The 14222-nt window shown below is 48.0% G+C and overlaps 1 protein-coding gene across 1 annotated transcript in view; it reads left to right on the forward strand.

Moving 5' to 3' along the window:
- The window catches only part of ARL3 (ARF like GTPase 3), a 43329-nt gene extending 31372 nt beyond the window's left edge, over positions 1-11957 (forward strand). The window contains exons 4-6 of the mRNA XM_080912562.1: positions 48-98; positions 1730-1915; positions 11697-11957. Coding sequence (XP_080768688.1) covers positions 48-98; positions 1730-1915; positions 11697-11744 — 285 coding nt within the window. The 3' untranslated portion in view covers positions 11745-11957. The remainder of the gene's footprint in view (positions 1-47; positions 99-1729; positions 1916-11696) is intronic.
- Positions 11958-14222: the final 2265 nt, after the last annotated feature.

Genomic DNA, 14222 nt, shown 5'->3' on the forward strand with positions numbered 1-14222 from the left:
TCTTTCTGTCTCTGTTTATTGAAGTGGCCTCTTGTTCTCCATTGCAGATATATGTAATTGACAGCGCAGACAGAAAAAGATTTGAAGAGACGGGTCAGGTAAGTGACTCTTATGTTGGACTCTTTCCCAAAACACCAGGTATTAATGATCTTCCTGCAAGTGTGTCAGGGATAAGAATGTTTTTCGTTAACTGTTACAGTCCAAGAAGAGGGTCATTCTGGCGAGCAGGCAAAAATACCAGCTGTCCAAAAAGAAATTAGTTGAGAGTCTTTTTACACTGTCTTTTGGTGAAATCCTTTTAGCTGAATCAAAGTGAATATATAAGATCCAAGCAAATGAAACTTTGCACCACACCCCAAAGCCCTTCTTGTGTGTCTTCCCGGACCATGGAGAAATGAACTCATGGACACTACACCGAGTATTTCTGTTTACACTTCTCCATACTTAATTGATCAAACACTGGCAAATTCAGAAGGATGAGAAGAAAAATCAAACCAGAAAACAAAACTACTTATTTTCAATCCAGGAAACAAGATCAACCTTAATCTTAGATATGGCTTTGACTTCAGGGTACATGTCGATATGTTTAGGCGGTGAGATCTATGTATATAGTCATCCACAGAGTGGCACTGAGCCTCAGACCATTGAACCCAGACTGAGGTCACCCCTGGGAGCAGCAAAGATGGAGGGAATCTCTAGAGAGCTATATTTGGATCTCAGTGCAGAGAATTGGCCCTGTGTCCAATGTCAGATGTTCCCATGCTTCTGTTCCTTTGTCTTGGAAAGTGGGTAGAGGCTCTCCAGACTGCTGGAGACAGCACTTCCCCCTGGGGTGTGGGTGCTGGAAGTTGGCTGCCTTTTGAACTGTCCAGTTCCTTTTTGTCTTTTTGGTGTTTGAGACAAAAAGTCTCACTCTATAGCTCTAGCTGTCTTAGAACCAGGCTGGCCTCAAACTAACAGAGGTCCTCCTGCCTCTGCCTCCGAGTACTTGGATCAACGGTGTGAGCCACCACGCCTGGCAGCTGTCCAGTTCCTTTTGAAAGCTGAATGTTTGAAGTAGCTAAAATGTGAGCTTAGTAGAAAAAGGCAGAGCCCGTCCCTAGGTAAGTGCATATACTCATTTGGAATTACTACAGACTGAATTAACATACAGTTCAGAGTTCTTCCTGTGACCTAGGGGACCAGTAAAGCTCTGGTTTCTTCCAGGTCTTTCAGATGTGAAATGAGTGAACGCAGATGACTGGGGGCCTGTTTTGGAGATAGAGATCAATGGACACAATTACCTCTAATTGTTATTTCCACTTTCTATCATGCACTTTGACACACACACAGTTTGTGAGGCTGTGGGTCTATCTCACTGAGGGTCTCCTGCTTAGCATGTATAAGGTCCTTGGTTCAATCCCCAGCACCAGAGGAAAAATAAAAAAAGATATTTATCTAACCTTGAAAAAGTCTGAAACCTCTAACTGCTATTTACACTCTTCCTTAAACAGTGGCTCTCAGGGCATTTCTTAAGTGACCTATGTGTCGGGTGCACCTGGCGCGTCTGTTAAAAGTGATTCCTAGATGCTGGCTCCAACTTTCTGGAGTCAGAATCCCAGAAACTTGCTAGGGAATCTTCCAAAGGCCTGAGGATCTTGAAAGTTGCTGCTGATGAACATAACATAGTGTGTTGGAATCCAAGAGTGCTGTGCGTCATGGTTGCCGAGCCTCTCCCCTTTTCTCCCAGGAGCTGACGGAATTGCTGGAGGAAGAAAAGCTGAGCTGTGTGCCAGTGCTTGTCTTCGCTAACAAGCAGGATCTGCTCACCGCAGCCCCAGCCGCAGAGATCGCAGAAGGGCTAAACCTACACACCATCCGGGACCGCGTCTGGCAGATCCAGTCCTGTTCAGCGCTCACAGGCGAGGGCGTCCAGGTGAGACAGTGGCAAAGCCTTCCCGTCACCATGGCAGCTCACTACGGCATCTGCCTCACTGGAAGGGTTCTCTACCTGTGGGTCACGACCCCTTTGGAGTTTAAGACCATCGGAAAACAGGGATGTTTTCATTACAATTCATAACAGTAACAAAATACTTGTATGGTTGGGGGTCACCACAACGTGAAGGACTGTACTAAAGGGTCGCAGCTTTAGGAAGGTTGAGAACCGCCGCTCTACACAGAAACAGATATGAAGCAAATGTTCTCTGACTGGCAGATGAACCATTCTAGGAGGGAAAGGCTCCTTTTTGTGTAGAAACCAAGTAGACACCATGGAATGCTCTGAAGGAGGAGTACCCTGTGCCTTCCGCTTACTGTCCACCACGGAGGCCTGAGGAAATGGCTCAAGTTGCTTGACGGTTGTGTCCGCATCCTCTGTTGGGTCTCAGACTATGGATGCTAAAAGCCTGCTTTCCTAGGTGACTGCCATCAGTGACCACACAAATGCTAGCTGGCCTAGAGACGCCTCTGCTTCTCCTCTTAGCCTCTCCCCTGCCCTCCGGCTTGGTGTCTGTTTGTAGCTACTGGTTTCGCTTTCCCACTGTGGGTTCTATGGACACAAAGCCCTGCGCTTTATGCTGAGGAACCGTATACCAGGAGATTGAACATCCCCTTGTGTAATATTAATTTAGGGCAGAACACAGCTCTGTCCCAGACATCCACCGGGCTGTATTCTCCAAAAGACACACACTTGTAACTCAGATGCTTTCTACCAAGCTTCTTCAACTCGGTGACACGCCCCATCAGCCCTTTAAGAAGACCTCGAATCTTCCCCGTTTCTCATTCTAAGCCTGTGGTTTAGCTGCTAGGATGCCACAGTGCTCTGAGGACTGACGGGTTCTCCCCTCAGTTGCTTGACACTGACTTGTTTTTTAAAGCATTTATTTTTTTTTTTTAAGATTTCTTTATTATATATGAGTACACTGTAGCTGTCTTCAGACACAGCAGAAGAGGGCATCAGATCCCATTACAGATGGTTGTGAGCCACCATGTGGTTGCTGGGATTTGAACTCAGGACCTCTGGAAGAGCAGTCAGTGCTCTTAACCGCTCAGCCATCTCTCCAGCCCCTGACTTGTTTTTAAATGGGCTGGTTGCTTTTGTCTCAAGCAAATAATCACATGATAGAATTGTGTTGGTCCTGACATGTTAGCTGCTTGTTTGTTTGAGTTTTCCTTTATTACAAAAACAGCCACAGCTGGCTTCTAAGTGTGGCCTCTAGAGCCGAGTTTAGTCTGCACTGGACGGGGTCCCTCTTTACACTGCTCACACTTGTACCCAGAAGTCACGACTATGTGCATGCTGGAGCTCTGTGAAACCCAGGGATTACCACAGTTAAATCCGCAAATGTATCCTGGAGCACCGGGAAGGTTTAAGTCCAGGAGAGTTTTGAATGGTTTCTCTTTTTATAAGTTGTATCTGATGGGTGTGGGTGTTTTGCCTGTACATATGGGTGTGCACCCTTTGCATGCTGAGTGCATGGAAGCCAGAAGAGGGGGTTAAATCTCTAGGAACTAGAGTTACCGATGGTTGTGAACCACCATCTAGGTGCTGGGAATCCTCTCTCCAGCCCCAAGATAAGAGTGTTTTGGGCTGGAGAGATGGCTCAGTGGTTAAGAGCACTGACTGCTCTTCCAGAGGTCCTGAGTTCAATTCCCAGCAGCCACATGGTGGCTCACAACCATCTATGATGGGATCTGATGCCCTCTTCTGGTGTGTCTGAAGAGAGGGACAGTGTACTCACATCTTTAACAACAACAAAAAAAGAGTGTTTTGTAGCCAAGCTGGCCTTGAACTCTCTACATAGCTGAGTCCAATCTCCTGACCTTTCTACCTTAGCATTCAGAGTGTTACGGTCACAGGAGTAAGCCTCCACACTCAACTGTAAACTCTTCCTCTTTCCTTCCTCTCTTCCTTCCTTCCTCCCTTCCTCCCTTCCTTCCTTCCTTCCTTCCTTTCTTCCTTCCTTCCTTCCTTTCTTCCTAGCTTCTGGTTCTAAAAGTCATGTTCTAACTTGGGCATTGTGGCATGCATCCATACTTTGGAAAATCTGTTGAACCCAGAAGTTCTAATTAATCTCAAAGATCCTATCTCAAATATGAATTTTTTTTCTCATTTTTAATTATATAAAAGTTTATAATGTTGAATAAATATGGATTAAGGGCATGACTCAGTAGTAGAGTGGTTGTCTTACATGACAGGTTCCAGGTTCATCTCAGCAGTATAGAAATACTGTATGAAGTGGGTATGACAGACAGTATAGGCCTGTAATCCTCATCCCTTGGGAGTAAAGTCAGCAGGATCAGGAAGTCCGCCCCAGCCAGCCTCCGCTATGTGAGGCTGTCTTAAAAGTAAGCAAAAGAATCTTTCTCTCTCCTAAGTCCTATAGAGAGGGACTAAACTATCATTTTTCTAGATTCTCCCTTATAAAATTACTGCCACATAGATGATTATTTATATATACAAACTTGTCTTTAGGCCTTTGATTTCACTACCTTTTTTAGGGTAATTTACAACCTAGTCCAAGTATGCTACAGCATGGAATGTTGGCTCTAGGTAAATACTGATCATTTCATGGAGTCTTGTTCAATTGCAACCCTCTTTTAAAATGAAAAGTTCTGCCAGGGGGTGGTGCACACACCTTTAGTTCCAGCACTTGGAAGGCAGAGACAGGCCGATAATTCAAGGCCAGCCTGGTCTACAGAGTGAATTCTAGGACAGCCAGGGCTGCACAGAGAAACCCTGTCTAAAAAGAACAAAATGAAAGCAAGCAAGCAAGTGAGAAGGAAGAAAGGAAAGGCCTTACCCTGTGTGTGTCCTTCCACCTGTGCCCAGGGTAATTAGGTAAGACTCAGGCACAGGGAGGGAGGTGAGGTGACAGGTCACCTCTTGTTTACCATTGCTGAGTCCTTGTGCATAGCAGGTGAGCACCCTACCCACTGAACAGCCCCAATCCAGAAGCTTTTCTGTGTCATAAAGCATGAGGACTCTGCCCTTCTAAATGGCTCAGAACCCAGATGTTAGAAAGTCAAGGCATCCTCGTGTTGGGAGCTGTAAAGGGTGGACTGAGGAGAACAGGTAGGTGTGTGTGTGCACACTCATCAGAATGTGGGCTTACAGTGCTGTGATCCCCACTCTTGGCCAGGGTGGAGAAAACATGAAAAAGTAAAGCCAGAATTAAAGTGAGGTTGTTCCTTCAGCCTGCCCAAGGATATGGAAAAGAGGCAGGAACCAGAATAAATGGTCTGGAGTCGTACCGTGTGCAGTAGCATTAAAGTCAAAGGGACTATACCATAGGAACCTGAATGTAGCCAGGGAACTCCTGCGTTTTCCAACCCCACTTCTGTCTGGGTAGAGCTATGTGTTTCTGGCAGTGTAACCACCACATGTACACAGCGCCCCCTACAGTCTGGCAGTGTAACCACCACATGTACGCAGCACACCTACACCTCTTCCCTCCTTCCAAGGTGGAAATACAGTCCAGGGCAGTGAACATGATAAGCAAGTACTCTACCTGTGAGCTTCATCCCCAGGCTCTATTACACAGCAAGCTACTAGGCAGTTAGACTGTGGCAGCTGCAGGGGATGTCTAAACAATAAGCAGTCTAATAAATGAGAAACTACATTCATTTGGTTGTTTGTAAAAAAAATTTTGTTTGCTTTTTTAATCGGGGACCTACAGCAATCAGGGGCACAAGATGTGACATCAGAAGAGGTCCAGGGTCAGCAGGATGTCTCAGTGGATAAAGGTGATTGCTGCCAAAGCTGATGGATGACCTGAGTCTGATCCCAGGACCACAGGGCAGGAGAGAGCTGTCTCCCAAAAGCTGTCCACTGACTTACACAGACAGATAAATTAATTAATTAATCAAAACACAATCATATGAATGAGAGAGACATCCAGCAAAGAAAATGATTTTATACAGAGGACTTATAGTTTGAAGGTCACTTAATTCGTTTGTGGAGAGCAGCAGGGTATATCGAATTGGATAGTTAAGACTGGGATTTCAAGGTTAATGAGATTAGATTATGGTTAATAGAATGATATAAATTTAGAGAATTTAACCATTATTTGAAATAGGTTATTTAATAAAAATGTTAATTAAGAAGGGACTCTTCTATTGTCCTTTCATGGTAACCTTTGGGGAGCGGAGAAGGTCATGGCGCCTTCTGTGGAAGCTTCTCACGTCAGCCACTAACCTGCCCCTCCCTCAGGTGACGCTGCCCATCCACTCAGCCAGCTTCTTGTTTTTTACCTTTAAGGGAGTCACTTCAATGTAATTCTCTCTAGGATTGCATGGCTCTTAATTAAGGATTAAAATATCCCTAAAAACTAAGAACTTTGCTAGGAAAATGCCTATGATTCAGTTATTTCGGGTTCAGATATAAATTTATAATAATTCAAACTTTCTAAATTCCATGTGGTTCTCCTTACCCAGCTCCCCAGAGGCTCCCCAGCAGCCTGTGGTGCTGCCTGTGTGACAACCACAAAAGAAACTGTACAAAAGTCTGAGGAAAGGAGAAGGTTGGGGAGGCCCAGGGTTTGTGCTTCGGTTCTAAGTACTGAGAGCTGACTCTGCTGTCTGCACTCTGTGTGTGTGTCTGTGTGTCAGTGTGCGTACACATGTTCAATCAAAACACATCTGGTAGTCTACATGGTGGTTCAGCACACTTTCCTCTAAACCTGTTGACCCATGTTCACTCTCTGGAACCCATGTGTGTAAGAGAGAAACATGCTCCACATGTGCTATGGCATGCATGAACACCCCTACTACACACAGACACACAATGGCTGGATGAATGAATGAATGAAGTGTAAAACATAAACACATGAATAAACAACAGATCATAGTATCGGACAGTCAGGCCCTTCAAGTCCAGACACCAGCCAGAAGGAGACAGGTGATGGGTGTGCCATGCCCTCTGTGACCAAGCAGTGTGTAACCACTTCCCATCAGTTAAGTGGCTGGAATGTGTCATTTGAAATTGTGGGAACCAGGACTCCTAGGATGGAAATCCTGGGAGGGAGTTTGTACCTGATTTTCTCAAGACCCACTTGGGTGGTCTTTACAAGACAATGCCTGTGTTCTACTATGTGTGGTGTAGACTGTTAAAGACAGCAAAGAGAGTGGAACAGCTCTTTCCTCTCCTGATCGATGGTGACTAGGAGGCCAACTCATCACCTAATTACAGTTGGTTTTCATGAGAGACTGTCAGGAACAAAGAACAGGTAAAGGGCACAGACTCGGAAGGAAGGTGTTGGACACTCCATCTTGCTGAGAGGCCTTTAGTCCAAAGGAGAGATCAGAAGAGACCCAGTTACGTCAAGCTGAAAAGAGGGAATGTGAAAAATGTATGGGCTAGATTACCTAAAGCTCCCTCAGCCAGACACACACACACACACACACACACACACACACACACACACACACACGGCACAGAGAAAAATCTCCCTCCACACCCTTGAGGCTAGACCTGGTTGGTTGCTAGGCCGTCCTGGGATATATTACTTGGCACCGGGCCTCTTGTCCTTTTCCTTTCCAATGGGCATCTAGAAAATGTACAAAGGATCTGTATTATATATAAAATAAAAGTTATAGAGCCCCATCCTGCTTCTGCCCGCAGCCATGAGTTTGACCCCAGACCAAAGCAGTGTGTGTGGTTATCCTGGCTTTAGATGTCCTTTCAAAGCAGAAGTCAGCAGTTAAGCCAGTCACCTGCCCACACAGAGCAGAATGACCCACAGGGGCCGCCCTCCAGGCCACTGAGCTAGACCAGCTCCTCACCCATTCCTGCCCCTCATCCCGAAAAGGAAGGATAATCAGATCACAGTGTCTCCTGCTGCCTTGATTCCTGAGGAGGGTCGGCTGCAGTCCGCCTCGCTGAGGTGTGGACTGAGCGTCAGAGTGGCACCCGCACAGCCTCGTGCCTCTGCTTCTTTTCCCCAGATGTTAGCATTTAAGAAGGATTTTCACTCCTTTCTAGGCCTGAAGTCAGCTGACATTACTCCAGGTATTCACGGAACGGCTTATCTATCAGTCAGACCTCAGGTTGATTTTTATATTTGCAGACCTCTCTGTGGACTATGAGAGCAAGCCTGTGACATGTGATTTGCTCCCTCCCTGGTGCACTGCCCTTTGTCACCGGAAAAATATGAACAGCAAGCAATATTTTATGTATGCTGTGTTCAGCTGCTCCTTGACCCCAGGGGCCTAAAGGCACAATGGGACAGGCTGCATTGCTCAGCGAGGGTCTGAGTGCCTTGTCATCCTAAAGCAATTACGGAAGTCCACATAGTCAGCCTAGCTTTGAAAACCAGCCCACCCAACCATGGCCGCCACTGCTTCCTTGCAGCCACTGAGCACTGATGGATGCACCGGAGTGAGATCAACTTAAAAGAGCAGAGCAGCAGAGACCAGCCCTGCCCATAAGCAGGTAGTACATCTTGACTCTCAGACTAGGGGAGGATTAGTAGGGGCAGCTTTTCACCACCAGCACCATCATCACTACCACCACCACCATCACCACCATCACCATCACCACCATCACCATCACCACCACCACCACCATCACCACCACCACTATCACTACCACCACCACCACCATCACCATCACCATCACCACCATCACCATCACCACCACCACCACCATCACCATCATCACCACCACCACCACCACCACCATCACCATCACCACCACCACCACCATCACCACCACTATCACTACCACCACCACCACCATCACCATCATCACCACCACCACCACCACCATCACTACCACCACCACCATCACCACCACCATCGCCATCACCACCATCACCATCACCACCACCACCACCACCCTGCACCCCATGGATATGATAGGAACTCTTCTGAGACACAGAGACATTTCCTCTCCAGGAAGCTGCACAAGGCCCAGTGTTTGAGGGTCCCTGTCTCTAGTCTCTATTAATAAATTGAAGCTAATCAATTCAAATTCAGTTTTAGCAAGATTGGTAGGGAAAGGAAAGGGGAGACTGTTCCCACCAAGGAGAGTCATTTCCATAATGAAGATCAAATGTGCAGGAAATTGGTCAAACCAGTTTTTAACAATAAAAGGTTCAACCATTAAACAAACCTATGAATTCATTTCCTCCTTCAGGGACAGCACAGTCACCTCCTTCAAGTAAGCAATTACCTTTTCTCCAGAAAAGCAATGCCACCATTCCTTACATACAGAAGCAGAAAGCTCCCCTGAATAATGTTTCTAAATGTCGAGTATCCACTGAAGGAGGTGGCCCAGGTCACAAATGTCCAGCCTTCCTCAGACCTAGATCCCAGCAGGTTAGGAATCCTCTGGTTCTTTTTAGAGCTGTGGCAAAGTGGGCAGGGTTTCTTAACAGGGCTCCTCTAGTCTTTACCCTGTGTGTTCACCTGAAGGAAGCCAGGAGGGGAAAACCCTGCAGAATGGCTTCAAATCCCAGCTGCCTTCAAAGGGCCTCCCAGCCTCTATAATGAGATACAGAGCACTTCCTGTCATCCTCAGACACAGAGAAAATGATGCTGGTATATGGTTCTCAGTGGGAAGAAAGGCACACTTCAAGGCCCACCTCTGCTCCCAATTTTTCTGTTCTTCATTTCCTTGTTTGCAATCTGGAAATAATAATATATTTCACGGGGTGGTTATGAGAATTAATTTTAAAGACTGTAAATTAAGTATGGACTGTACACCAGACGGCATTCTGGTCCTTTGCTTAAGACTCTCCCAGCCTGGTTTTTGGATAACACTATTATCTTTTCCTTTCCAGTGGGTTACTTGATAAAGTTTGCCCTTACTTGATTTATGAGGTACTGTCACAGAGAATTGGGGCCCTCCCCCTGCCTCTCACCTCCAGCTCCCCAATGCTATGACTCAAAGGGGCCTCCCCGAGCCCAGCAGAGAAGCCCAGGGCTTTGCCCAAAATGGCACCAGAGGCTGAGGACAGCCATGGCACCTGGCCCCAGCACCCTCTGTCAACAAGACCATGGTGGGCAAGCCCCCCCCCCGTAGATGCTCAGACATCTGCAAGACAGCACCCCTCGCCCCTCCGCAGGCCATGCCCTGTAAGCCCCTTTCCGCCTCCACAGAGCGTGGCCCCTCCACCTTCCGCTTTGAGTGCCTGCAGCTGAGTAAATATTTCCCTATCTCTTTGCCTACACTTATGTTTGGTGAAATACAACAAGGGAACCCCCCACACCATCATAAACCAAGAGAAAAAGGCAAAGTGGTACTGGCGCTGTGTGGGGACACTTCCTGATATCCTGGAGAAGCTGGTCTGATAAAACGTCTGTAGGAAAGGGTGGTGGAGACAGCACCTCTGGGCATTTGTGCTGCACTTGACCATGGCGGTGCTGCCCTGTTCTGCGCTCTTCCACTTTGGAGCGGCTTTGGAGCCCAAGAAGAAGGTTGTCATCATAGGCGTCCCTCCTGTATGTGTAAAATCTTTTTTGTCTCCTGGCAGGTGATCTTTTTTTTTTTTCCTAGAAACCAATTAGCTACTAAAATTAAACATGCTCTCTTTAAATGAATCCTTTTCATAAAACGGTTTTAGAATTGCTCAGCTTTTCAGAGTGTGCAGCTGACCCAGTTGTAATGCAGTGTGTTGGGGTCCCCCTCCCCGGTCCTCTACTGCTCAGCTGCAGCCTGGTGCTTCCCACCTGAAGGCTCTCTGCCTCATCTTGGCACGGCAGAAAGTTCCCTCAAATCATCAGGTCCTCCTGCCCAAGTGCCCTGATGGCGGCGGGTGGCATTTTAATCACTGTACTTGCAGGTGACTGTCAGATTAGCCAGGAGAAGGGGGCCTGCTGGTTGTTTTGCAGTGATGTATTGTTTACAGGATTAATGTCCCAGTGGCCAAGGGTGTCAGCTTTGGAATGTGGCTGTCATGTGTGCCTGGCCCACTTGAGTTCTGTTCTGTGCTTCTAGGGGAACTTCACTTGCCTGAAGGTCAGGAGTCCCTGGGGAGGGGGTGTGTCCAGGTATGCTCCAGAGGGGGTTGAGAAGGAGGTCACATTTGACAGGCCTGGCATCTGTGAGGAATTGTGCTGCCTGCCAGAAGGCTGTAGGCATTGTGTGGGGTTTTTTTTTCTTTTCTTTTCTTTTTTTACCTCAGTCCCTCTCTAGCCTTCTAAAAAAAGGACACTTTCAAGGTCGCTGTGCCTTTAAGAAAACCTCTCCTCTCCTCTGTCCTTCTGCTTAGTGTTTAGAGCTACAAGAAGCCACTTTGAACCCTCTCTGTAGAAGCGTGTGTGTATTGCCCCTGCATGTGCGGAGGAACACCCACTGCAGAGGGTTGTTTTTCCAAAATGAAATTTAATTTAACCCAAGTGTACACTGTCACACTGTAAACATGCTGGAAAACCAGAAGTGTAGCTCATTGAATTAATACCCTAGCAAAGGTCAGCTTCTAGAAAAAGCCAAAAATGGCTGGAATCTTTCCTGATAGCTCCTCAGCCAAGCCCTGGACCCTGGGCCGAAGTGTTTATTTTTTCAGAGGGAGTTCCTGAGGCCGCATCTCAAGTTCAGATGTTGACTGGCTCTGTGTCCCTCCTTGCGCTGGGACCTCCCTTTGCCTTCCTAAAAAGGTCACCCACCCAGGTCAGCCAGGTGGGCCCTGGGGCAAGGCAAATCCCAGTGCCCGAGAAACTGAGCTCTTGGGACACTTGCAACTAACACTGCCTTTTTCTGCCCATTTTCCTCGAAGGATGGCATGAACTGGGTCTGCAAGAATGTCAACGCAAAGAAGAAATAAAAGGAGACGGGTGCAGGCGCGGAGCTGCGGGGGCGGAGCTCGGAGATACTGGTGTGCTGCTTTCTGACCAAATGCTTTTCCATCTGTGCACGGCCACAGCTGTGTGGCGCCGAGGGGACAGCAGCTTAAGAAGAATCCCCATCCCAGCAGTAGATTTTAACTGATCTCAGAGGTTCGGTATCGTTTTTCAAATAAAGGAATTATATTATTTCCTCTGCATAATTGAAGTAGTATGAAGTGTCTCCAAGCACAATTAGAGAAGAGCGGGAGTTTGCACTGTAGTGAGCAGATTCCAGGGCTTTGTGGAAGAGGAAGAAGACACTTGTGCCGGTCCCTTTATTTACTGACTTGTCCCTTCTCTCCCTTGGTGGTTGGAAACTGCATGTTTGGTGGTACTGGGCAAAGACTTTTTTCCCCATCTGCAATTGAGCCAGGGCTTTGGTCTGTCCGGCAGAAAGCTGCCACTGGGGGGGGGGCAGGTTAAAGAATAGCTGATGATTAAACTGTCCTGTCAGGTAGGTAAGATGCTGTTTTGACAGAAAGAAAAAAGAAAAGAGAAAAAAAAATCTTTGCAAACAAGTCACTACAGAACCATCCCCACTCCAGCCCCTGCTCCCTCCCACCTTCCCCCATCCCCTCATCCCTGCCAGCCACACGGGGAAGCAGATTCTTATGACTTTTGACTGTAATGACATCTGGAATGTAGGGAGAGGTGGGAGGTTTAATTCCAGAAAAATTACAAGGTCCTTAAAAAGCCCTCACATCGAGGGCTCAGGCTAGCGTAAACAGGCTTTCTCCAGCTCAGTGGAGCAGGGAGCAGTCGACTGAGATTAGCTGACTTCTCCACTGCAGTCCTATAGAGGGGCTTTCTAAAGCTCAAAGAATTCTGTGTTTCAATGATCACAATAGGCCGTCGCTATCAGATTTTAAAAATAAATGCGGTTCTGCCATGAACCTGCTCCACTGAGAAAAGCTAGGCAGATCGATTTTGAGACCAGATCAATTCTTACAGCGCTAGCAACTAGAAGGTGTGGGAAGCTCCAGATAGGAAGCCTCTGCTGCAGGGGGAACATGAGTGTGATCTGGGGGCTGGGCCCAGGGAAGCCTCTCACCCCGTGCTGGTCTCTACCCCTCTCCAGCAATCGTGCTAATGGCTGGTAGGGAAGGGTGGTGAGCACTCTCTCCTTCCCCCACTGGGAGAGGAAGGAGTGTGTTTGCCTGCGCCCTCAGAAATCCCGGCTTCAAACCCCAAAAGCAGACCAGAGCATGGCCTGCTCCTGAATTAAACTCTGTTCTGGGCGTGAGCTCAGGGCTCTTTGGAGAATAAAGAAGAGGCGATCCAGTGCCTGGTAGGTCCTGGGAGGCCAGCTGCCTTCTCGTCCTGGGAGGTGGCCCCTTCCAAGCCCACCATGGTATTGGAGCAAATTAGCAAGTGCTACAGAAGCCCCTGCTCCATGGTACCCATCTTGTTCTGGACTCTGGAGAGGGAGAAGCCTGGACAGTTTGAAAGTTGGCCAGGATGGCAGCTATCAACAAAGGCTGGGGGAGAGGTGTGGGGTTGTATGGCACAGACCTGTAAGGACTTGCAAGACAAAAGAAGGTGAGGTTTTTAAACTTCTCAGCTAGTTAGCCCTGCAGCCTCTCCCATGGACTAGCTCACCCAAATCCCTCTAGCTTTTGAAGGGTGGCAAACAGCTATAAAGAACCGGAAGTGCCCCTTCTCCAACCGCCAGATGTAGCTTTGGCCCTGGAGACTTGCTTTCCCTTCCAAGTAGCACTTCGGGATGTTCTCGGAGGGGCCGGAAGCCTGCTTTGAGGTCCAGTTTGGAATGCTGCAGCAGGGGACTGACTTTGGGAGAGCAATGAGCTGTCATGCAGTTTTGGTCTCTTACCACCGACGAAAGGAACTGTTCTAAAGCCCCCCCCCCGGACCCCACCCCGAACCCACTCCTACCCCTCCCCCGCTTCCTCACCCCCGGCCCTAGCTAGCAGGCAGAGCGACTTGTCCCGCTCTGATCGCTGCCTCTCCAAATGTCCACATTTGCTTCCCAACTAGAGACACCAGAGACAACTGTGGTTGTCACGGGCTTTTATCTTCCCTATGAGCCCTGTTGAACCCTCTGGGGGCTCCGAGGATAAATGAGTGGAGCCGGAAAAATGCAGTTTGAAAGCTGCCATTTGTAAAAACAAAATGCTTGTAAAGTCCCTTTTCCTTTCTACCATGCCACCCCTGCCCCTGTGGCCATGGCCAGAGAACAGAGTCTGAAGCTAGAAAGGGGATGCCCCGCCCCCGTGCCTTCCCCCCAATCCCTGTGAGCCCTGGTAAGACTTTTGCTCTGCGCACCATTGCTTCTGAATGTTCAGGGGGCGAGGGCCGAGGCCAGAGGGCAGGCAAAGTCCACAGCGTTTGCTCCAACCAGTTGTGGGAAAAACTGAGCCCTGCTCTCACCCTCCCTGTGTGGCTCCTTTTGGCTGGAT

Source organism: Micromys minutus (genome assembly GCF_963924665.1).
Source record: "Micromys minutus genome assembly, chromosome: 2".
Classification (NCBI taxonomy): Eukaryota; Metazoa; Chordata; class Mammalia; order Rodentia; family Muridae; genus Micromys; species Micromys minutus.